This window comes from Sinocyclocheilus rhinocerous, unplaced genomic scaffold (assembly GCF_001515625.1).
Source record: "Sinocyclocheilus rhinocerous isolate Xijiao unplaced genomic scaffold, SAMN03320098_v1.1 scaffold603, whole genome shotgun sequence".
Classification (NCBI taxonomy): Eukaryota; Metazoa; Chordata; class Actinopteri; order Cypriniformes; family Cyprinidae; genus Sinocyclocheilus; species Sinocyclocheilus rhinocerous.
The window spans coordinates 2481524-2507013 of record NW_015656630.1 but is presented as its reverse complement, the minus strand read 5'-3'; the positions used below and the strand labels follow the sequence as shown (position 1 = coordinate 2507013).

The 25490-nt window shown below is 35.5% G+C and overlaps 3 protein-coding genes and 1 long non-coding RNA gene across 13 annotated transcripts in view; 3 read left to right on the top strand and 1 right to left on the bottom strand.

The window, feature by feature from the left end:
* The window catches only part of LOC107720684 (lysine-specific demethylase 6B-like), a 30093-nt gene extending 28426 nt beyond the window's left edge, over positions 1-1667 (top strand). For 5 of the 7 annotated variants that reach the window (XM_016528472.1, XM_016528475.1, XM_016528471.1 and 2 more), the window contains one exon: positions 1518-1667. In XM_016528472.1, coding sequence (XP_016383958.1) covers positions 1518-1541 — 24 coding nt within the window. In that variant the 3' untranslated portion in view covers positions 1542-1667. Of the gene's footprint in view, positions 1-616; positions 682-771; positions 943-1517 lie in introns of all 7 variants that reach the window. The other 2 variants (XM_016528477.1, XM_016528476.1) reach the window with 2 other exon arrangements.
* Positions 1668-5184: 3517 nt separating this feature from the next.
* LOC107720688 (transmembrane protein 88-like) lies at positions 5185-10441 on the top strand. Of its 3 annotated transcripts, XM_016528483.1 has the most exons (4): positions 5185-5313; positions 5441-5490; positions 8108-8517; positions 9437-10441. In XM_016528483.1, exons 3-4 carry the CDS (start codon positions 8140-8142, stop codon positions 9716-9718), a joined length of 660 nt encoding a protein of 219 aa, XP_016383969.1. In that variant the 5' UTR covers positions 5185-5313; positions 5441-5490; positions 8108-8139; the 3' UTR covers positions 9719-10441. The 3 variants fall into 3 exon arrangements, with proteins under 3 accessions (XP_016383969.1, XP_016383968.1, XP_016383967.1); XM_016528482.1 differs by having other exon boundaries at positions 5185-5487; XM_016528481.1 differs by having other exon boundaries at positions 5185-5490.
* Positions 10442-11919: 1478 nt separating this feature from the next.
* Positions 11920-14805, top strand: LOC107720689 (uncharacterized). 2 transcript variants are annotated; one of them, XR_001637636.1, is made up of 3 exons: positions 11920-12131; positions 13908-14012; positions 14131-14805. It is a non-coding gene; the product is annotated as an uncharacterized LOC107720689 (long non-coding RNA). The 2 variants fall into 2 exon arrangements; XR_001637635.1 differs by lacking the exon at positions 11920-12131 and having other exon boundaries at positions 13901-14012.
* Positions 14806-17725: 2920 nt separating this feature from the next.
* LOC107720687 (procollagen C-endopeptidase enhancer 2-like) lies at positions 17726-23591 on the bottom strand. The gene is made up of 10 exons (XM_016528480.1): positions 23441-23591; positions 23181-23350; positions 20665-20773; positions 20326-20584; positions 20019-20143; positions 19532-19668; positions 19070-19413; positions 18907-18987; positions 18115-18285; positions 17726-18002 (listed from the first exon to the last, which is right to left on the bottom strand). The coding sequence occupies exons 1-10, from the start codon at positions 23567-23569 to the stop codon at positions 17872-17874; spliced, it is 1656 nt and encodes a 551-aa protein (XP_016383966.1). The 5' UTR covers positions 23570-23591; the 3' UTR covers positions 17726-17871.
* Positions 23592-25490: the final 1899 nt, after the last annotated feature.

Genomic DNA, 25490 nt, shown 5'->3' with positions numbered 1-25490 from the left:
GTTTGTTTTTTTTTTTGTTTTGTTTTTTTAAATAGGCTTGATTTTCATTATGCTAAGTAGTATTCATAAAATGTGACCCTGATATGTTTACAATAATAAATAACAATAACATAAGTAATGATATTTTTATTTTATTTTTATTTATTTTTTCCATCATTTTTTTTAATAGGCATCTTTTCAGTACGCAAAATAGAATGTGTAATATCTTTGTAAAATATGAACTTGACATTTATTTATTTTTTAAACAATATGTAAAGCTTTTTTAATTTTCATTTAAAAAATAGGCTTCATTTTTAGTATGCAAAATAGAATTTTTGTGAAATGTGAACTGTATATGTTTAAAATGAAATGGCAATATATAACGCTATTTTTATTTTATTAGAATTTTTCATTTTCAGTAGGCATAGTATAATTTATAATATGAAATGTGAGCTGGACATTTTTTCTTAAATAGGCTTGATTTTCATGCTTTGTGAACTGTGGCTTTGACATGTTTAAAATAAATAAAAATAAAATGCAAAATTTCAAAATAGAATTGATTTTATTTTTTTTTTTCGTGTGAAATGCTTCCAAGTAAAATAATCCATCATCATTGACCTCTATGACACTGCTGCAGGGAAGAAGATCTCCTATCAGAGCAGGGTGAAGGATGAGCCAGCGTACTACTGCAACGAGTGCGACGTGAGGATACTCAATAGATTGATGGCAAATAATGTTCTGTCGTGAGATGTTGCATCTTGTTGATGTATGTGACTGTGCATGTGTGAACAGGTGGAGGTGTTTAACCTGCTGTTTGTGACCAGTGAGAACAGCAGTAGGAAGACGTATGTGGTTCACTGTGAGGACTGCGCTCGGGAGCAGATCCCCAGTCTGAGCGGGATGGTGGTGCTGGAGCAGTACCGCATCAGTGAGCTCATGAACACATATGATAACTTCACCCTGGTAAGACAAACACTCATACGCACTAATGTGAAAGCGTAACATGTGATAATATTTGATTTTACTGTTTCTTTTTATTTATAAGACAAAAAGGCTTTATTTTAGGTATCCTTGAATTTATAATTTTGTGAAATGTGACCTTTTTATTAGAATTTTTCATTTTCAGTAGGCATAGTATAATTTATAATATGAAATGTGAGCTGGACATTTTTTCTTAAATAGGCTTGATTTTCATGCTTTGTGAACTGTGGCTTTGACATGTTTAAAATAAATAAAAATAAAATGCAAAATTTCAAAATAGAATTGATTTTACTCATTACATTTTATTTTATTGTCTTTATTTTTTTTAAATAGTTTTTAATTTTGTAATGCAAATAATAATTATTACGATATTTTTGTTAATAGTGATCTGGACCTGTTTAAAGTAAAATCTGTAATTTTTTTTTTTTTTCGTGTGAAATGCTTCCAAGTAAAATAATCCATCATCATTGACCTCTATGACACTGTATGTCCATTTTAAACATGTAAATTGAAATTATTTTCACAGCAATTGTAATGCATGAGTTTTCTCTTCCCAGGCTCCAGTCCCGTGCTGTAGGTGAACCTGATGTCTGAAACTACACAGCCATAACCAAATCTTCCACCCTCCTGGCCCATAGCAGCGGCACAAACCTTAAGTTCTTCTTTTTTTTTTTCTTTTTCTTTACCAAAACCACTACTTCAACTTACGGAACAGCCAATCAAATCGCTGTTTACTTCCCATTGTTTACAATACTATCAGCCAATGTCTCTCCAACGCAGTCGTCTTCCCCTCAGACATCTGATAGTTCTCACGCTCCTGATTACAGAAAGACTAGAGTGGTGCTACATCATTGGACTTGGCTATCAGGTCACTCATCCACAATGGATAACTGCTGTGATTCCTTTTTTTAAAAAATTTGTCAACTTGCCGAACATGTGCATTAATTCAGGTACTGATGTCGTTTACGTTTTTTATGCAAATGGTAGGCGATTTCACCAGTCCAGTTTGTCTCTGGTTTATCTGAGTAAGTGGTGCTTTGATACAATGTATATAACAGCAGAGGATTCATTTCTCTTGGAGCTGATGACCATTGCAGTGGCATTAGGTTTTTTCTGTTGTTTCAGTCGTGTCATATTTACTACAAGTCTGACCTTTGTAAATGGTATTTGCATATTTGACTGGGTGCTATTTTTTTTAAGTTGTTAGGTTTTAAGGTTTTCGGAAAGAAAAAAAACACTTTTTTAACAGTCTAGACTAAGACCATTTGGGCCTTGTGGTATGCATTTAGACAAAAGATGATTTCCTGGTATTTGATGAAATAAATAATGACATTTTTTAGAGCATTAAAATATCCCGTGAGGTACAGTATATGTAACAGTTATTCCAAAAAATACGGGTTTAATCTAAAACGTATTTGATTGCATTTGTCTGGAAAACCTTGTGTGTGTTACGTGAATCTTTTTCGTACAACTCAAAAAATTCCTGCAAACTTGTGGCTTTTGGTGCATTTCTCAGTCTGATCGACTCCTTTGAGTTTCTTATTTTTGGAATCATAACTGAATTATTCTTTGTTGGCTTTGTTTTTTATTTATTTACTTGTCTTTTCCTTTTGTATTTATTGATCGTTCGTGATGCTTCTCTTTTTCTGAGACATGCGTATTTTGTAAATCTTTCTGTTGTGCTGATGTGGTGAGGTTTACGGGGGAACGTCTGATTCAAAATGGTGCTGATCCCCCTTCCTCCCGGGTCTCTCTCTGTCTGTATAAATGATCCGTAGGTTTGAAAACATGAATTTAATCTCACAAGTTGGTGCTTAGAACGGAGTCAGTACACTTTTATGAACTGAATGTCTTTGTACTGTATATTTAACACATGAAATTAGTTTGCTTTACATGAGGTACACAGGATATTGTGACGCGTGTGTGATTCCAGTCATCCTAGCCGTTCTGATTTGTATCATTATTGATGAATTGCAGATTATTGAGAGTTTTCAGATTTGCGTTCCGTCGATACCTCTCGGAGTTTGTTTTCAGGTTCGTTGCCATTTTTTTTGTTTTACTGTATAACAAAAAAAAGTAAAAAGAAAAGATAAAAGTAAAGGAAAACATTAAGGAACTGAGCCAGACTTGTCTAAAACATTTTGTGATTTTTGTGTGTTATACCTGATATAATTCTAACTATAAAAAATAAAACATTCTGATAAATTCCCATGTGTTTACGTGTAAGTTATTTCTGGATTGTGTGTGGAAGTGTATTAGAGGAAGGTTACAGATTCGCAGTCTCCTGTCTGTCTGCGAGTGGAAGCGGAGGCCTGCAGAGGTCATGACACCTCAGCGCTCTCTGTGGACTTTACTGCGGAAATCCTGGCTCCAAGGACAGGAAGACAGGTTTTCCTCTTTTATGACTGTCAGGATATACCTCGTTTTTCACCATCCCTCCACACTTAACTTGTATATTTCACCAGCACCCTTTTTATCTCCCTTTCTATATCGCCACCGCTGTGAATAAATAAACAACTGTAAACTGTTTATTTGCTCACAGATAAAGTCATCATCCTGTTTTCACCCCGTTAACCCGATATCTTATCCAGTTCACTCTATCACAGTCTTTCTCAGCCGGTGGGTCATGACCTGAAAATGTTTATCAGTTCTGATAAAATCCCAGACAGCTGCGAACAAAATTATGCTAGATGCAAATAATTACATGCAAGTAACCATACAATGGTGCATAGTTTGGACAGCAAAATAAATAGGCTACAAAAGGAAAGAGAAAATGCTATATTATATTATATCGGTTTAATATCTCTCAGGACATGTCAGAGCTGTCAAGACAAATGATTTAATTTTTTTATTATATTATATTATCCATGAAAAATTACATTTATTCATAGATTAGTGTCAAAGGAATGTCCATATGGCAGGTATAAGATATAATATAAGAAGCTAAAAGACTTAACATCATGTATTCAGTTTATAATATAATAAATCATTTGCAGATTTTTTTTTTTAAATTTTAACATTTTGGCCTATTTTATTTTCTAAGGTCCAATTCTCGCTATTAGCAAACCATTAACTACGATTTTTGCCTCGATAAACTCCTAATTTGCTGCTTATTAATAGTTAGTAAGGCAGTTGTTAAGTTTAGGTACTGGGTCGGATTAGAGATGTAGAATATGGTCATGCAGAATATGTGCTTTATAAGCACTAATCAGCCAATATGTTATTGATAGGCATAAGCAACTAGTTAAAAGAGAATTGTTCCCTAAACATTTTTTTGCCACAATTTCGGCATTTAATTTTGGATCCTGAAGCAAAAACCTCCAGCATCTCATTCAAAGCCAATCTACATCACGTCTGCTGAAATCTCCAAAAAACATCCCAACAGCCCCCTGTGCCCTGACAGCTCTGACACGTCCTGAGAGATATTAAACAGGCATCAACTCCCCCCGCTGTAGCTGCACCCAAATGTTTTAGAGGGCCCTTAGTGATACAGACCTACATAAAGCCTTTAGTAACTCTTATATACAGTATTTCATATTTTTGTAACTCAAGCGAGAAAGCCTTCTTGATCTCTTTCTCTGCCACTGGGAGTTTCTCCAATCTCTTTCAGATTTCACAGTTTTTTGGTATGCCTCTTAATCATGTTATATATTTTCCTCAGGACATCCGAATTCTTCTATTGTGCTTGAGATGTCTGATTTTAGACCAGAGGGTCTGGTTTTCTAAGACTGTGATGAAAATACAGCGCTTGTGATGTAAGAACCAGGGGTTATGTAACGGGCAGGGTTTTTTCTTTTGAAAGTGACCCAAGTCAATCATTCAAGCTGCCCCTTTACTCAAAACACCAACTACTGCATTAATAAGATGCAGAAATCTGTTCTTTAGGTTTGCTTTCAGGACCTTTTATAGTTAAACTATGAAATGTCAGTTTTGTATGACATGCTTCTAAAGATCTTTTCAATGGTCTCAAATTTACAAAACAAAAAAAAGTCTGCCACAACATAAGAAATGAAATTTACTAACTATTTCTGAGTGAAAATTGTTCAGAGTAATGTGCAAAACACTCTTTTGTGGAGTGTGTAGCTCCAAAGGGAGTCCAGGTCATCCATCTTATTAGGCAAAAAATCTCCTGGATAAGACTACGCCCCCACTACCCAACACCCCACAATCCTAAATGCCCCAGCCGGAGCAGCGGGAGGCCAGAAAGAGAAGTGGGAGCAAAGAGATATAACCGAGTTACCAAGGCAGGACATCTTCGTCAAAGGAAGGAAAGAGCGGAGCATGAAAGGAGGAAGAGAGGAGTGAGCGTTCCACAGAGTTCACTTTCACACAGAGCCAGTGGAGATTCTACAGGTGGACATGAAAACTAGTTGAATAAATGTATAGTAAAAATTATAGACTGGAATAATCATCTCAGCCAGTGTGAAGGATTCATTGGGGAAAGGAAATTATATAACAAGTAAAGGAAATTTTTCTACAGGAGGAAAGGTGGTGTTTGAGGGAACGGACGACCAACTTTATTACTCTAATGTAAGTATAGAAGATTTTAGACTTTGGATTGGGTATATGTAAATAACACTGTTTCATGTAAATACCTTTTAGGGTTTTACTTTATATCACACTGTCCACACAAAAAAAAAAGTCAGTAATTTTTTTATTTTTGTGCAGATTTTTAAAATCGTATTAGAATGATTTCTGAAGGATCATATGACACTGAAGACTGGAGTAATGATGCTGAAAATTCAGCTTTGCATCACTAAAATTATTAAAATAGAAAACCGTTGTTTTAAATAGTAATAATATTTCACAATACTGTATTTGTGATCAAATAAATGCAGTCTTGGAGAGCAAAAAGATTAAAACAGCCATTTAATAAAATATCCATTAAATAATACAAAAAATTATTTAAATATGCACATATAAACTGTGGACTTTCAATCATTCAAGCTTTGAATGAATAGATTGTAAAGGTCTTTCTTTATGAAGCATTAAGGCCTGGTATCTTAAACCAAGATGAAATATATTCTTAATTTTCAATACACCAGTGATAAACACTGTTTGAACTTATTTCATAGTTTAGTTCAGTTTGGGCTCTGTTCAAAAAACAGGAAGGGGGCAAAAACTTTTTCACACCACTGTATATACTGACCTTAATTCCCTGAAGACTGTCTATGTCCTGTCAAAACCCCCTTTATATATTTATATATTTTGTGGAATTTCCTGATATTCTGAACCTTGAATCAGAATGTAAGATTAGTCATGGTGGTGATTTAATCTTGGCAAATGTACAGATGTTTGCACTATTCACACTAATGAAAACATATAAACACTTAAATAAAATAAAATATTCCTATATTATAAAATATTTATGTTTTAAATATCTCAATTAATATTAATAATATTAATATGTATATATCTAAATAAACAATCAAATAAAATATGAAAATAATTTACCACCTATAATTCTATAAGTGTAACAATATAAATGAGTCTTTTGGTAATTATTGTCACTTTAATAAACACTTAAGTGATACAGGCCATTGAAAACTTCCTCAAGGTCACAACAAATTGCTCCTATACGAGTTTAAAAGGTGATTGTGTGGGAAAGGTTTTTGAATCAAGGTCTTGATAACATCGGAACTATTAATGGAAGCGTGATATCATACTTGTATTCACTAAAAATTGGGCCCACTCCAAATAAACAAGGGTAAGCAGAGGAATTATTCCTAGAAAGAATAAGCAAGCATGTGACCTCCGAGTCCTGAAGTCACAATCTAAAACATGTAGATGATCTGTGCTCTAACATCTATCCTTATACTACTCAATGTGTATTATTGATCAAAGAGACTAACCTGCATAAATCAGAGGAAAATTTATATTTTCCTGACATTCACTTGCTTATACGGTTAATGTGGATCTGTAACAAGCTGTTAAAGGCTATTTATGACTGTTTCTTTAGGATGTTGCTCTTTTAAGGTTCCGCTGTTTTATAGTATTTGTGGTCTGGTCAGCATTCGGGGTTTCCTGATGAGCCATTCCAAAGTTATTGTTTTGTATTTTTTGGTCATCCTGGAGATCAGGGTGGGGTCAGCGACTTCATTTCCTTATCTTCAGTGTTATTATCACCGTTTGCTTTCTCTACATTTTACCAGACCTTTTTAGAGAAATATAGTCCACACTTTTTGTCTTTTGCTTCTTTCTAGTATGGCCACAAGATGTAGGCCTAAATGTTTTTATAAAATTATAAGCTTCACTTTTAAATCTTTCAAAAATGGGCCACATTTACTTTTATTTTTAAGTGTCTCAATCTTTTGCTTTTCTTTAAACAACTTCTTTGTGGTAATCAACATTATGTCACAAACAGCTAGGCTACTGTTCACTGAGCTTAATGGGATAGTTCGCCCAAAAATGAAAATTCTGTCATTAATTACTCACCCTCATGTCGTTCCAAACCCGTAAGAGCTTTGTTCATCTTCAGAACACAAATTAAGATATTTTTGATGAAATGTGAGAGCTCTCTGACCCCTGCATAGACAGCAACGCAACTGAAATGTTCCCAGACCCAGAAATGTAGTAAGGACATCGGTAAAACAGTACATGTGACATCAGTGGCTCAACTTCAGTTCTGCCAAGCTACGAGAATACTTTTTGTGTGCAAAGAAAACAAAAATAACAATTTATTCAGCAATTCTTCTCCTCGAGTTACCATCTTCTGCCAATTTGGAGAGTACATGACACATGTGCGCACTTTCCCCTGAACGTAAACAACGCTGATTACGTTGATTACATTTTGGGGTAGGCCTATGTCCTTACTTAGGATGTCCTTATTGCTGTTTCTGGGTCTGGGAACATTTCAGTTGCATTGCTGTCTATGCAGGGTCGGAGAGCTCTCAGCTCCAAGATATCTTAATTTGTGTTCCGAAGATAACCGAAGGTCTTAGGTTTGGAACGACATGAGGGTGAGTAAATAATGACAGAATTTTCATTTTTGGGTGAACTGTCCCTTTAACTTCTTTTGACCCTGGAATATTCCTTTAATAGGCTAGTAATTTTATTGCTGTTAGCATGACTTAAAAGGCTATTTATCACTGTTTGTGGCCAATTTACAGTAGCCAATTCATTCATTTATTCCTTTTTTTTGTGCCAGCCAAAAACTATACTTTCATACTTGAAAGACTGATGAACGGCAAGATGAGTCTTTCCCGTAACGGTACCTTGGAGAAACCCGTGTCCCTGCAGACCGCCACGGACCGAGGGGAGCTCGATTCCCCTCACCCGCGCCTCCATCACACCGGCTCCATCTCCTCCAGTACTCCAGCAAACGTGTCCAGCTCAGGTGTGGTGGTTCCTCCTCCGTACTCGATAGCAGGCAGTGCGCTGAACGAGTCTCCTCTGGAGCTGAGGGGCTCTCTGGACTGTTGGGCCTGTTCTGTTCTGGTAACAGCACAGAATCTGATCATCGCCGCGCTCAATGTGGGTCTGGCTGCGTTTATCTTCGGCCTCATTCTCTTGCCTTCGCTCGTCATGATCGCTTTTGGCTTCCTCTGCCATTCAACGGTAAGTTCGGTCTAAGTTACGTAACAAATAAGTAACGTTGTCTTAAAGTTAATATCCAATCTAACACTTTTTAATGTCGATTCCGATTATTATAAAAAATACTTGAAAAACAGTAATATTGTTCAATTTTATTACCATTTAAAAGAACAATTTTCTATTTCTAATATATTTTACAAATAATGTATTCTTGTGATGGAAATGCTGAATTTTCAGCAGTCATTAGGCCTACTCCAGTCTTCAGTGTCATGTGATCCTTCAGAAATCATTCTAATATGCTGATTTGGTGGTTAATATTTTTGTGGAAACCGTGATACATTTTTCAGGATTGTTTGATGAATAGAAAGTTCATATGAACAGCATTTGTTTTAATATAAATATTTTGTAACATTATAAAAGTCTTTATTGTCAATTTAATGAGTCCTTGAAGTGTCAATGTCTTTAAACCTTACTGACCCCAAACTTTTGAAAGTTAGTGTATATTTATGATACCTGAGCTATTATATTTTAATCTTTTTTCTGTACTTCTCCTCACATACTGTGATTCCACCGCAAATTTCATCTCTCTCACTCCAAAAGAAATTAAAACAGCTCAGATAAACTTCCCAACATTCAGTTCAACTAACAAAAATCACCTGGGGGAGAAGAAGAAATAAACTGTCACATGATCCTCTCTTTATCATTTCCCTGCGTCAGTGATCAGTTAGCTGTCTCCAACTGAGCTGCCTCAGTCAACTCCCACTGCTTCACCATATGTGGATGTTTTAATTTTCTTATCTCTGGTCAATGTAACCATGCTCTTATCTGAACTGACAATATATATCAGACAATTTTTACAGTACTTTCAGTCCCCTCCCTCCCTCTCTTGTGAAATCTTCCCAGCTAACTCCTTTTCTTGCACTCCTCCCCGTCTGTTCCAAAGGTTCAGCGCCACGGTACTTCCGTCTACTGTTCAGATCTCTTGGATGATGGAGGCTGTGTGGCTTTACTGGTGGTTGGGTTCCTGCTGCTGGCTCCGCTCCTGGTTCTGGCTCTGGCCGCTTACTGCAGGATGGCACGCCACCTTCAGCTGGGCCTGTGCTTCATCCCCTACAGCCGTGCCGTCTACAAGAACCTGCCTGCATCACGCCATCGAGGCCTGGGGGGCTGCTGTGGCCAGCAGGGGGCAGGAGAGAGCGAAGGGAAGGGTAGTGTGTGGGTTTGAGCAGCCTAAAAAAAGACCATGGTGAACTTTATGTGAATAGCTATAGCAATAGGTCACATACAAAGAACCAAATAGTGCCGATATGTCAATACAAGCAGTGCCATGTTCTCAGCAGTTTTACAAATTGTGCATTTATTCAACATCAGATTTTTTTTTTTATCCATGCTTTTGCAGTGATGTTTTTTCAGTCCTTTTTAACTGGATCAACCTATAGACCTTAGTCGGGGTAGCACCATATTTCATTTTTGTCTGGAATGAAAACAAGGCTACGAGGTATAGAAGTTCTTTGCCGTGGAACAGGGTTCTTTAGACTATTAAAATGTTCTTCACGCTAAGAAAAAATGGTTCTTTTAAGAACTGTTCACTTAAAGGTTCTTTGGGCAACCAAAACTGGGCATCGCTGTGAAAAACCCCCTATTGGAACCTTTATTAGGATCTTTATACAGTGCGTGCCATTGTAAAGACGGTAAGTCTATCCCTCACAGCCTCGTTTTCATACACGATAAATTCAATATGGTGTCTAACCTAAGGTCTGTAAGATGGTGAAAAAGGGTGGAACTATTTTTAAAAACGAAATACCTATTGTAATGTTGTTCCTTTGTAAAATGTGTTTGCATTTTTAGTATTTTAGTGATTTTTGTACATTTATCATAAGAAACTATTTGTAAAAATGTTCTTATTACTGTACAAACACCTCTTACTAATAAAATAAATCAAACATTCCCGCCATAAATGTATGAAATTTTAAAAATGGTCAATGTGTAGCAAGCTATTTAGTCATTTTTAGTGCAACTGTTGTAAATGATTTCTGTGGATCCAAACTAATCCACAGAAGAAATCTATTCTCGTAACTTCATAAAATTAAGGTTGAACCACTGATGTCACATGAACAATTTTAACGATGTCCTTACTACCTTTCTGGGTCTTGAATATGGTAGTTGCGTTAGGGTCAGAAAGTTCTCGGATTTCATCAAAAATTCGTGTTCTTAAGATGAACGAATGTCTTACAGGTTTGGAACGACATGAGAGTGAGTAATTAACTTTTCATTTTTGGGGTGAACTAACCCTTTAAAGGAATAGTTAATCCCAAAATGAAAATTCTGTCATTATTTACTCACTCTCATGTCGTTCCAAACCTGTATGAGTTTCTTTCTTATGTCGAACATGAAAGAAGATATTTTGAAGAATGCTGGTAATCAAACAGTTTTTGGTCCCCTTTGTCTAACATACAGTAGTAGGGAAAAAAATACTATGTAAGTCAGTGGGGGGCCATCAATTATTACGTGAGTTTCACCCACAGCAAAGATGGTAAGGCTGTTACAAAACAAACATTTTAACAGAAATATATATTACTATGAAACAGTCAAATGTACTTCTCAAAATAATATTATTACTATTATTTTTAAGGAATATCATTCAACCCAAATTATTTTTCATCCATGTTTTAATATCAAACATAGGCTACAGTTTTGTCGTGCTGCATCATCATATTTGACAAAAATAAAAATGCAATGTTTTTGTTGTAAATTAATAGTTATTGTATTATATTATATTATATTATATTAAAAGATTGATTAAAATGTTAAAGTTTTATTTACCAATTTCATTAGACAGGTATTTTTAATGATAAATTTGTATGAAATCATAAAACACAAAATAAATAAAATGGAAAACACGGAATTTAGAGGAAAATCAAGTGAATTTCATGGGGCCCTATATTAAAAGTTGGCTTGAAAGGATTTATGAAAAAAAAATATGTTTAATATTTTCAAAACAGAGAATAAATAGAATCAAAAGGTTTATTTTAAAGGGAATTTATGGAATAAAGCAGCTGTCAGCTGCTGGACAGGGCAAAAATATGGGCTATAGTTTTCATTCCTTTTGGGTGGGTTTTTGGGTGGGTTTTGAGTTAGCTTTGGGCTGGACCTGGCAGCCCTGACTATTATAATAATATACAGTTTGATTTCTCAGACATCTATTTCAGTCAGGCACTACAGGCAAAAACTCCCTTACAGCAGCTTTAATTGCCATTGGTTTATTTGTTTTTTGAGTGCAATTTATTAAGGTCTGCTAAAACAAATACTGAAAAAAGGGGAAATGTACTCAGCCACTTCTGAGGTCAGGAGCTTTTGTTGTGGCTCGCAGGATTAGTTATTTAAAGCCTCAGCCGGTGGAAATTTCCCATGGCGTTCCGCGCACGCTCAATCAAAGCTTTAATACGCAAGCGAGGTAACGGAACAGAAGGGCAGATAGAGTCAGTAGAGCATTAGTATCCTCCGGGAATGCGACCTGATCACTGGCATAACACGATCTCTATAGGGACCAGCACGGGCGCAATCGCATGGAGCCAGAGTTTCAAACGCAGCACATCCAACAGATCACTGGATAAGACACACGGCGCCACTCCGTTCAGGTACGTTTGTCAAAAGTTGGTGATTGAAGTGTTTACAACGGGAGTGTGTGACGTAGGCAAAGATTATGTGTACAACTTTTTAATATGTATGCATCATGCATAAATGTTTAGTGTGATTGACATAATAATAGCTACTACTCACTCTTCTATGCCCAACTATATTATTGCTACTCCAACGTGCATATTTTTATTTATCCTGCAATGTTATTGCTAAAGTTATAATGCTATCCTGAAATATAAGTTATATATTACTGCATATCTACTCTGCATTTCAAGAGTTTATTAATTAAAATAACATTTTACTAAGTTGTAGGCTATAAACAATATGATTATGTCAGTATGTTGATGCTGGGCTCTTGGTTATCTGGCTTTGAACTCATTTGATCTGTGATGTACGTGTTCGTGTGCAGCACGCGCCAAGTCGCTCTGGTTTGATTGTCTTAAATGAAGGATTAACCTCCCTTCGGTTGAGTTTTATGTAAGATACTTTTCATAGAACTACAGATCTTTTTTCTTGCGTCTATAGGCTGTAGGTATGGTGCTCAATCAAAGGATCAGTGAGCACTGGAGAGAAGAGGGTCTTGGCTAGCTTCTAACTGTTGATGTAAAGGAGCCCAAAATATTATCATATAGGGTATCATCAGAAAAATAGCACGTTTGATAGTACAACTCAAGTTACCAAATACAAAAAAAAGATTTTATATGTCCAGTACTAAAGCACATACTTTGTAAATTCTAAATTATATATTAAATTTAAATAAATTATATTATAAATTTAATGGATACATATATAAAATATTTATTTATTTACATTAATTTATTCAAATGTTCCACAGCCTGCATTTTGTACCCCCCTGGGTACAAATAATAATAATAATAACAATATATAAAAACAATATTATTTATTTATTTATTCAATATTTTACCTCTGCAGTTATCTAGATCAAACATTTTGATGTTGTGCGAACAAACATTTAAAGAATGTGCTATTTCAATATATTAAATATTTTTAAAATCTTATTCTACATTTTGTAACAATTTTCCAAGAGTATTCTTTATTTGTTTGCTTATAAGTGTCTGCTAAATAAATAAATACAACTAACTATATATGTAAAATTTTCAATAGTATAAAGAACATTGATTTGTTCATTTTTTTAATTTAATAAATATGTATTAATATGAATTTACTTATTTTATTTTATTTTAATTCTATCTCTGGTTGCTAAATTTGGCAAAACTGGAAATACATTTGTAGCACATTTTATTTTACTAACGTTGTTTCTTTGTAAATACAATACATTTGTCACATCAGAGCATTTTAACGATTTATATGTGACAAAATAAATCATTGTCCTATTCTGCTAAATACACGGGTGGTGCTGCTCATTATTTACTTAACAAATGTGTTCTGTTGCTATATAGCGGTTCCCTTCCTGTAGTTATGATTTATATTCACTGAGTCTGACTTTGTGACTGATTGTGGAGTCAGAGCTGGTTGTTCACGGCCGGTTGTCCCAAGTGGGTCAGGGAACACAACTATGCGCCCCGCTCAAGTGATATAGCACCGTTACAAGCCTCAGACACGACTGAGGATTAATCCTCTCAGGATGAATGAGCTCTTTGTTTCTTTGAGCCATTATTAGCAATCTCCCGCTTTCACCTCTCAGCTAACGTTCCGGTCGGAGAAGTGAGATAAGCTTGAAGAAACAAACACAATGGCACTGAAAGTCCATGTTCATCAGTCAGTAGATCTTACACTTTATGTTCTCTCTCCAGACCTCTAGAGTGGGCAAACCATGGGTAAGAAAGTCTTGCAGTGTTTTCCTTGGTACAAACGCTGTAAAGACCGGGGTAAAAGCAGGCTGTGCCCTCCTCCGCCTGGTAAGTCACCTTGTTTACCAAATCTTGTCCTGATATGTTGCTAATGAAGTTATAAATCAAACCGTCTTTCAATACTCGACACTGGACATTCATTTCCTCTCTCTCTTTGCGTTCACAGTGCCATCTGTTGAGGTGCAACCTGACTTCTCTCCGACAGTCTCCTGGGGTTACGACGGAGAGGAAAGCGCCGCACGGCCCGTCTATTTTTCCCATAAAGCGCGAGTAGTTTATCGCCACCAGATGGATGGCAATATTATCGACGCCACCTGCTGACCTCTGGGCTTCTTTCCCAGAATCCCTTGCCTTGTACCTGGCTGTAGACGTCCAGTGTAGAGGAGCGTCGTAGAAGCCTACTAGACTGTTCCGTCCTGTGTAATTAAACTAAATATTTTGTATTTAGTAAAGATGTCACAGTGTTTCCTCTGGTTCCTCCATCCTCTCCCCATACCTGGCATTCACCTGTTTTGTACTTACTGTGTTGAAATATAATATAATGTTTCAAGGCAGACAGAGTGATGTAGGCCACATGGAATGGAAAAACAGGAACTGAGCTGGATTTTATAAATACAAATGTAATATGTGTTTTGTCATGCAATGTATGATTGCCCATTGCTTTTCAGAGGACAAACTATGACGATGTTTTTCAGAATGAATGCATTTCAGGCAAAAGATAAAATTTTGTACTAATCATTGGAATTATAAAATGTATGTACATTTAGTAATTGTTTCTTATTCTCTGGTTATGTCAAAGAAGTTTAAGTATTGAATAAAATTGTTGAAATATATAAACATATTTCTATTGTTAATCTTTGTCTCATTTAAATATGAAATGTGCTTAATTGTCTTAAAAAAAACAATTCCCTTATTGTACAAAAAGGCTTTATTTTCTTTGTGCAAATGATACATTCTTATTTTGTACTGGAGGTAAAATATGATTCTGGACATGTTATGGACAGACTTCCCAACTATTTAATTTTCAGTTTGAGGGTGTTTTGCTACATAAATTAAAATGTAAAGTGATAAATCAGCCATAAAACTCTAATACTAATTAATGCAAGATAAAATTGCAGCTATTTTGATGTATAATTGCCCATCTATAATGTGTTAGGAAACATAGCAAGTTTGATATTACAAGAAAATGTTACCAAACAAAATAATCTGTTTTTATATTGTACTAAAGAAATTATTAAATGAATGTTTACTTTGTATAACATCTCTTTTTCTACCCACGATAAATGTAATATTAGAGTTTAAAAAGGATTAAGTTTAAGTTTATTATTATTAATGTTTAAAATATGGCCTAGACATGTTCTTTGCAGTTTCATTTTCCAGCCATAAAATACTGACTGGTGAGTATTTAAACTTTTAAGACTACATTATTTGTTTAACAATTGATGTTTAATTATTTGTCTGTTCAAATAAAATACCTCTCACAAGACAACAACAGATTATAATCTATTTTTAAAAAATTATAAATACAAAATGATAAAAAATAGCAATAATATAATTCTGTTTATTTTAATCAATTGTTTGTTCTGTAATATTGCACCCTACTTATCATGAAAATGCAATATGAACTTGACAACACGATTCACTGCTGGTCTCATCCTTTATAACGTAAATCGCAATGTATGGACTCTAACTACAGGTGCTGTGGATGTTTTGCCACTTCACCACTCTAAAATATTCTATTCATAATCTTGGGATGAATATTAAACTTGTCTGGCTGGGCAGAATTACTGTCATCCAACATAGTGCAATTTCATTTCACCGTGTAAACACAAACCCATTACCCTGACTTCAGATAAGAGATGGCAGAGTGGTCCATTGTCGTCAGAGAGGACACAGAGAGGATAGACAGGATATAAATTCCCTGGTTACCGTTTAATTATTTGTCTGTTCAAATAAAATACCTCTCACAAGACAACAACAGATTATAATCTATTTAAAAAAAATTATAAATACAAAATGATAAAAAATAGCAATAATATAATTCTGTTTATTTTAATCAATTGTTTGTTCTGTAATATTGCACCCTACTTATCATGAAAATGCAATATGAACTTGACAACACGATTCACTGCTGGTCTCATCCTTTATAACGTAAATCGCAATGTATGGACTCTAACTACAGGTGCTGTGGATGTTTTGCCACTTCACCACTCTAAAATATTCTATTCATAATCTTGGGATGAATATTAAACTTGTCTGGCTGGGCAGAATTACTGTCATCCAACATAGTGCAATTTCATTTCACTGTGTAAACACAAACCCATTACCCTGACTTCAGATAAGAGATGGCAGAGTGGTCCATTGTCGTCAGAGAGGACACAGAGAGGACAGACAGGATATAAATTCCCTGGTTACCAGACACAGGATGAGAATTACCTTCATTGTGCCGTTGCAAGTCATTATCCTCTTTAAGTAGGCCTAAGTGACGTCGATGGATGTCTCTAAAGCATCTAATGTTGTGATGATATAGGCCTATAAGAGCTTGTTTCTTTACAGGATGCATGTATGAAGCTGACATGTTACAGAAGTATTTTAATGGAGAGCTGCTGTAATGAATTGCATTGTTTTGAATCCTGAGTCTCTGTAAAAATGTCAGCCACTAGATGACACTATAAACCCACAAATTTAGTTTCAGAGAGAAACAGAAAGGCCATAGAATACTTGCAAACAGATTTCCGCTCAGCACTATATAAGGCATAGAAATTTGTATAAAAAAATAAAATAAAAATAAACAGCAAGTAATATGAGTTTTAAACCTCAGTATGCTACATTGTTGCCGCATGTTAAATATTTGGAGGGATTTGAGGTATCTCAGAAATGAAAGGAAAAAAATGATTTTTTTGTTTTATTTGTTTACTTTTTATACAAATACGCATAGCTGATTGTATTTCATTTGTGGAACAGTATTCCTCACAGTAAGCACATAAGTGTTATTCTAATAGTATTTATTCATATTTTAAATTAGCTTTTATTTTTGCATTTTCAGTTTTCATATTATTTTTGGCTTAATTATTTTTATTTAATTAAGTTTTAGCAATTTTAGTACTTAAATCTATTTATTTCAGTTAGTATTATTTATTCTATTTTATTTTTTATATTAACCTCAGATGTAGTATTCATAAAGTAATCATATTTATTATTAAATTTAATATTTATTTATTCAGTTATTTATCTATACATTTAATAATTATTTAATATTATAAATATTTATAGAATTTCATTCCACCGTCATTTATATCATTCATTTCAATTCAGATTTATTTCAATTCCAGAGATGATTTTTAATAGTTTTAGTTAACAATCACAACAATGAAGCAATGGTATTAAGCTATTCTGTACACAGAAAGAGAGAAGGGAGGAGGAAAAGAAATAAAGAAGTGTTATTATTACCACATCATCAGTTTAGTATGCGCTCGTGTTTTAAGTTGGGTGTCGATAGTGTATTCTGGACCAAAACCAGCTTTCAATGAACGGAAAAGGCCTATCCCAATAAAACAGCACAGACTAATGTCCAATGCAATAATGTGTTATACAAATCCTGTATTAGAAGACATCATCATAAATTACAAATATATTTTGTGACATCTCTGTGTGTATATGTAGACTCATATGAAAAATATCTTTACTTTACAACTATAAAATGCAGTTCTGAGTTGACAAGTTTGAAATGCACCATAGCTAATTGGAAACTGTGTGTTTAACTTCCTGAGCATTATATTACAATGCCAAAAAATACCTCTTAATATCCAGACAAGTTCTGGGCCGTGGTCTAATCACTGTCCATTGCTTTCATCTAGTGTCTGTGCTCTGAAGGTTGATCGTGCTAACATGGATCTGAGTGATCAGATCAGCATGGCTGGTTGTTGATGTTGGTCAGTATCTTGTGGTGTGGGGCTTTGTACAGGGCAGTGAAACTACCAGGAGTGAGAACACCACGGCCTTCCTCATCCACGTGACCCATCAGGATATAGTTTTGACCTAATGAAGAGACAATAAATCAATAATTGGCTGATATGCAAGAAATTAATGCTGAATAAAGTCCAAGGAATCGGACACGGGTGTGTATTTATGTGCATATGTAGCCATATACCTCTGCGCAGCAATGGACATTTCTTGCAGGGCATCACAAGTTTGACAGACATGGTTTCTCCAGCTTGAGTGATTGTAAGACTACCAGTCTTATAGGCCTTGATTAAGGACACTGTGGCCTGCATACTTCCACTAGGTCCAGGAGTCAATGCTGTCAGCTTACCAGTGATAACTGAAAGTAACAGAGAGAGACATTAAAATAAACTGAAATAAAGAATCGCTCTTATAGTTCACCCCTAAAAAAATGAAATTCTGTTGTTATTTACGAACCCTCATTATATTATATTATATTATATTGATCAAAAGGAATAGAGTGTGAAAAAGGAAGAGAGTAAGTAATGGCAGATTTTTTTTTTTTGGGTGTACTATCCCTTTAAAACCTACACTACTATTCAGAAATTTGGGATCTGTAAGGTTTTTTTTTTTAAAGAAATTATTATTTTTATTGAGCAAAGATGCATTAGGTTGATCAAATGTGGCAGTAAAGACAAATTTGTGTTTCAAATAAATTCTGTTCTAAACTTTCTAGAATCCTGATAAAATGAATCAAGGTTTCTGCAAAAATATTACACAGTACAGCTGTTTTTAGCATTAATAATAGTAGTACATTTTATGAGTAGTTAATAGCTGTTAGCAAAACAAGAAAATACTATTTAAGTCTTTCTAATCAGAAATGTATTCTGTAATTTAATGCGTTACTTGTTGTTTCTTTGTCATTAACTATATAATTTACTTGCGATTTTTGAGTAAAATCCATTTCTACACCAAATTTTCAGTGTAGGTAATGACTTACCAAATTCACTAGCACAGAAACTAGTCTTGATGGTTCCGTCTCTTTTACATGCCTTTGCACACATTGGATCCGTGCCTGTGGCTGAAAAATACATTAAACAATGTTATAACAAGTTATAATCAACCATAACCAGCATCATTTGTTACTCTTATCTCTTCCTCACCTGGTCTGGATTCATCTGGCTCTGGTTTACTGACTGGACGTCTCAAAGGTTTAATGGGTCTAACGGGTTTGGGTCGTGGCGTTGGCTGTTCAGTAGTGGTCGTAGTTGTGGTTGTAGTTGTTGCTTCTGTTGTAAAGACCACAGGTTTCACCGGTTTGACTGGGGTGAGACGGACTCTTGTGGCTGTGGATGACACTCTAGGTCCTGACGCAACATCGCCACCTGCAGTCGAAGTACGGAGGCCACGTGGGATGCTAGTGTATGACGCCATGAATCCGTCTGAGGTCACGCTGAGGTCAGATACAAACTGCACTAACAGCACATTGCTATTGGTAATAATGTTCCTGCAGATGGGACATAAAAAAACAGGGAGGAATGCAACTGTAAAACATTTTGGTTTAGCTTCAAACATACGATATTCATAACAAAATGGCAGTCAAAGAGATGAATATGATAACTGACTGAGGCGCAGTGTCTCCACAGTATTTTCCGATGCGCCTTGAATCGTCTTTTTCTCCGCTGTTAAAGAACGCCACATAGTCGAAGCGGCAGTATGTGTCAGACTCCAAATCAAACTTATCAAACTTCACCTCAATCACCTAAAACACAAAATCCCACATTTAAATAAATTCACTTTATTTATTATTTTCTTTTTTCTAAAAAAAAGTGTGTGTGTGGGGGGTGGGGGGTGGGGTGGGTGTTCAACACAAAGTTTAACATCAAAAAATAAATATTTGTATTCTGGGAAAAAGTTCTTAAGTAACATAACATAATATATTGGAAAATGTCCCAGATTCAAGCAAAGAAAAGCCATGTTTCCCGACAGGCTTGTTTCTTATCATTTAATGAACGGGCTGCAAAAAGCATCTGGCGTGCCGCACTGCCGCCATCTATTCAGTGTTGAAATATTAACTGAAAACTACTCTGCAGGGTTATGTTTTTTCCTGACCATTTCCGGCTCCACTGTTATAAGCCAAGAACAACTGATGCCCGCTGGATAATTATTCTCCGGCCAATTGGGAGTTTTGATTGTGCCCTGAGACTTTGTGAGCTTCCCGCCACAAAACTGGTGCTCTGAAAAAAAGAAAAAATCATTTAGAGAGAAGAAAGGCCATTGAGGCTACAAATATTCACTCTCTAATATGCATAAGCTCAAGTCAAAACAAGAAGTTTCCAGAACCAAGTATTTTCTGTCCACACAAAATGCTGACAGAGTCAATAACAACACGTTTAATATTTGATATGTTCAATTTCACCATCCACATGTGGCTTTCCTCCATTGAAGTAGGCCAGGAACCCTCTTCCTCCCGTTCCTGAATCTGATACCATCTCTACCATCATGGTGTTGGATGTGGAAATGAGAGTTCCAGGCCGGAACGTTCCACAGAAACGCCCGAGCTTCTGTACAATGTTAGAGTGTCCGTTATACACATCCACATAGTCGTAGCGGCAGAGAGGATCAGCCTCCAGGTCAAAAATCCTGAAGGACAGCATGACTACATTGCCCTCTGGAACCTAGTAGAAAGAGACGGAGCTACTTAAAGGCTTTTATTCCGGGATACAATGTGTGAAGTGTGAACTCAAAGTGAACTCACTGTGATGTACCAGGTACATTTGCTGTTGGGTTTGTAGAACGATGGGAATCCTTCACTGCCCACAAAGCCTGAGTCTCCAACCAGATCACCGCCACAGTTAAACACAGGCCTGGGAGAGCGAGGAAGAGTGAAAGAGAAGGATTTCTGGTGGCTGTGAGGAAATGCTGAATGTGTTTATATTGCACAATAAACACAGCTTTTGAGAGGTGAGTCAGACTCTTGACCAACACATCGTTTGCAGGAGACATAATTTCACAAAGTACAAACAGATGCACACAGATGGACCCACAACTCAAAAACTGAATTATGAGAATATTTTTCCAACCAGAAACTATTAAAGATACCTGTTTTACAATATTGTAATTATTCAGTACATAAATAAAATGTCAATGTTTACAGCTTTCATTTTATGTGATGCATTTCAGTCAGACAAAATACACTTAAACTAGATTAATGACAGAAACATTTACAAAATCAATAAGAAAGTGCTTTCAAAATGCAATAAAGACCCATCTGACCCATTTTAAAAGTTGGAAGACTTTTAAAATGAACATAATAATATAATTCACATTCAATTTCAGCTCAACACTGGATTTTTGTGTATTACTGCATTTTTAATAGCACAATATTCATTAGTACATTTTCAGTTATATAAATTAGAATATATTCTCTTTTTTTTATAATTTTGTGTAAATTTAAAGTTTAACGTTGTCACCCAAATTAAGAGAAGTTCATTTATTCAGATACGTTTGTTTTTGTGGCAGAAAAAATGCACAAGTAATATAAATTACATTATAGCATAGTTATATTAAAAAGATATTGTCTCTTTTAAGTAGCTTTTAATTAGTGTTGCTACTTTTTTTCTCAAAAGAGCAGTTGGACTTTAGTTTTGTTGTACTTTAAATTATGAGTTTTGCAGGCTATACATTTTCAAAGCTGTTTCACAGAAGCAGACACTTTTATTCAGCATTTATAACATCACTGGCAGTATTTCAGAGTTCACTGATGGCTCAAAATCCTTTTTGAATGTCCTGAAATGTTTTATTGTTTTGATAATATTCGCTGAAGTCTAGAGCAACATATGTTTATAGACTTAAACTCCATGACACTGTAAAATAAAACAGAGCTCTGTTGTGATGTAATGGTGCAGGGCCAGAAAACTCAGACGAAAAACCTGGTCATTATGCAGTCACTCCCACAGACCCCGTCTGAGACAGATTCTCTTCACTCAGCAATGGGGGATGTTTACTGCAAGGTATAATTTCAGTGACCTTTTCAAATATTTACTGTGTTAATAAAATGAGGAAGTAAATAAGACATATAGAAAATTAGGGCTACTTACAAATGCCACAACCCATTAGAAATAAGTTATGCATAAATATATTTCAGTTTTATAAATAATTCAACACATTTAAAGGGACAGCACACCCAAAAGCTTAAGTAAAAAAAAAAAAGAGACAAAAATTCAATGATGTTTTTACTTCATGATTGTGAAGCGCCAGATTCTTTGTGGTATTTTTGTCCTTTTTCAGCCTTTTTGTATAACAGGTTTTAAAAGAAGTGCCGTTAAAATGAATATAATCCATCATACTATAATTAGAACAGACATTGAAATTAAGCTCATCTTTGCATAATTAAGCACTGGAATGAATCTCATCATCATTTTTTAAATAGCACATATTCATCAGTGCATTTTCAACTCGTTTATATAAATTAAATTAAATTAAATTAAATTAAATTAAATTAAATGGTTTTTTTTGATTTAGTGTAAACTTTTCTGTTCAAGTTTTTAAAAAAGTTGACATCCTAAAACAACAATTAAAAAAATATACATTGTTCATTTGACTCAAATAACATATTTTATCCTATTAGCAGGCACAGAAATTTCAGTCATGTTTCACATCATTATTGTGAAGCACTTATTTTTTAATAACATTTTTGGAATTTCCATTGTATGGAAGAGAGCAGCACAAACATTCGACAAAATTTCTCCAATGAAGAGAAAGTTATATGTACAGAAATTTCATTTTTCTGCAACTGCAACAGGCTAAATAGCATAAAAGGTTTTCCAGAATTTTTGCGCATAAGGATGTCGGCCAAATCACTCAGTCTAGTCATTATTTAACAAATAATCCATCTGTTTTTTGTTTTTTTTTCAGTAAAAGCAATGGCACTCCCTGCAAAGGAAAGCTGGACCTGATGCAAAGTGACCTGATTCACCCTGAAAGCACACTAACCCAAAGTATTTCCATCTGCAACCCCTTATAAATCTATAATCAATATTCCTTAGAATACATACACTGCACACTCCGTGTGTTTAAAAACTCAAAAATGACACTTACTACCAGACATAAACACTTAAAAAGCTGTAAAAGTGCAAGCTAGCAAGTTCAAACAGCTGCTGCAGTAGAAACTCATGAGGGTTTGTAAAAAAAAAAAAAAGGTTATTTATAGCTGCAAAGAGCTGTTTTGACATGCACGCTTATCTCATCCTCATCCACAGCCCTACCGCACACCTGGTGTAGTTGGTGGTTTGACACAAGACCCCTCCAAAACTCAGAGACAGAAGAATCCCCAAACTCCACAAAGCAGTCAGACGCTCCATATTCCTCAGCACTGAGATCCGCATGCAGACGCAGCCACGGGACACATGACACAGAGAGGAGGAGGTTTGGAGGGAGGGATGCTGAGGAAAGAGTAGAGGGAGTGGGAAAGTGACGCTATGGGGGGGCGGGGGACTAGCAAGGAGAGGCTTTAATTAGAGCCAGATGTTCACCTTGGATTGAATAACAGCCTCATTGACTTTGGCCAAAGGGAGAAATGCTGCATCAACAAAAGCAGGAAAGGAAAAGAAACAAATGCAATGCAAACTCTGTGTGCGGCAGCCGTTGAAAATGAAAGCCATTCTGTTTGATTAAACTAGGTTGAATCAGTCAGTCTTTCAAGGGAAGCTCTCCATGCTGCTCAGGATGTCAGGTTTTAGGTGTGATCTGCAGGCTGCACCATTTGCTATCAGGAAGCGCCTGAGGTGTCACAACCCCTCTCACTTTTGCAGAGATCAAGGGGTGGGGTTTAGTATTCCAATTACCTCTCCTAATATATTTTATTATCTCAACTGGTAAAATTCTAATAACTGCAGCTAAAGAAAGTCCCACAGTTCAAATGTTCATAGTCAGTTGTAAGTGTTATAGTGGGAGTATCTGGTATTCTCATTCTAGAGGACATATGAAATTACACAAATATAAAATGGAAGTCTGTTTCCGCCTCCAAGTAAAAAAAAAAGGTAAATGTGACCTTATATCTCACAATTGCAGCTTATAATTTTGACTTTCAGTTTTATTATATATATATATTTTTTTTTACTCTAAGGCAGAAACTAGCTTTTTTTTTAGGAAAATAAAAATTAATTGTGCACAGTAAGACCAGCAACGTGCATTAAGAAAATAAAAAGGAATTTATTAGAACTTAAAGAATGTATTATTTCTATACTATTATAGTATTTATTACTATTTTAATTAGCTTGAATTAATATATATATATATATATATATATATATATACATTTACATTTAGCTGATGCTTTTATCATTTTATGTGATATATTTTAAGTGACTTACAAATGAGGACAATGGAATCAATCAAAATCAACAAAAGAACAATGATATGAGCCCTGAGGCACCCCAGTAGTTAGATGTTGTGACTTGGACACCACACCTCTCCAAGATATTTTGAAGGACCTATCTGAGAGATAAGACTCAAACCACTGGAGTGTGGTTTCCTGAGATGTCCTTTGCCAATAGGGTTGACAGGAGGATCTGGTGGTTAACTGTGTCAAAAGCAGAGGACAGATATAGCAAGATAAGTATTGAAGATTTGGAATCTGCTCTTGCCAGTCTTAGGGCTTCAACAACTGAGAGCAAGGCAGTCTTGGTTGAATGTCCACTTCTGAAACCAGACTGGTTGCTGTCGAGGAGGTTGTTCTGTGTAAGAAAGGCAGAGATTTGGTTGAACACAGCTCGTTCAAGTGTTTTTGCAATGAAAGGAAGAAGGGAGACCGGTCTGTAGTTCTCTAAAAGAGATGGGTTAAGTGTGGGTTTCTTAAGTAGTGGGGTTATACGAGCATGTCTAAATGCTGAGGGAAAAACATTGGCAAAGTTGTCAGCTGTTACAGTTGATGAAGGAGGGGGAGGAGGAGGACAAAGGAGGGAGGACATTTTTTGAAAGAGCATGCAAGAGTTAGACAAATGGTTAATTTTGTTATGATAGTATGTCCTTTTAGCAGTGGAGACACTAGCAGAGAAGGAAGAGAGGAGTGACTGATACACATTAAGATGATTTTTTTATTTGCGCCATCAGTGTGTGGAAGTCTGCAGCCTGAGGTTTATCTAGGTGGATGTTGAAGTCTCCAAGCATAACTAGGGGAGTACCATCCTCAGGAAAGGTTGATAGCAGCACATAAAATTCATCCAAGAAGTTACCTAGTGGTCCTGGGGGTCGATAAACAACTACAAAATGGATTTTAAAAGGGTGGGTAATAGTGACTGAATGTGATTCAAAGGAGCTGTTAATACCCAGAGAAGGTAAAGGAATAAATTTCCAATCATTAGAGATAAGCAGACCAGCAGACCAGAGATAAGCAGACCTCCACCTCTTCCAGTCAGAAGGGGCATGTGGGAAAATGAGAAATTATTGGAGAGTGCTGCAGGAATAGCAGTGTCCTCTGGTTTGATCCACGTCTCTGTCAGGGCCATGAGGTTTAGTCTTGAATGACTAGTAATAGATGTAATGAAATCTGCTTTGTTTACTGCAGACTGACAATTCCAGAGA

Bases quoted from the DNA above. Each gene is read 5' to 3' on its own strand.
- LOC107720688 (XM_016528483.1), top strand. From the start codon at position 8,140: ATGAACGGCAAGATGAGTCTTTCCCGTAACGGTACCTTGGAGAAACCC. The intron at 8,518-9,436 runs GTAAGTTCGGTC...TCTGTTCCAAAG, and splicing joins GCTTCCTCTGCCATTCAACG to GTTCAGCGCCACGGTACTTC.
- LOC107720687 (XM_016528480.1), bottom strand. From the start codon at position 23,569: ATGGCTTTCATTTTCAACGGCTGCCGCACACAGAGTTTGCATTGCATT. The intron at 23,351-23,440 runs GTGAACATCTGG...CTCTTTCCTCAG, and splicing joins AGGCTGTTATTCAATCCAAG to CATCCCTCCCTCCAAACCTC. The intron at 20,774-23,180 runs GTGTGCGGTAGG...TCGCTCTCCCAG, and splicing joins CAAACCACCAACTACACCAG to GCCTGTGTTTAACTGTGGCG.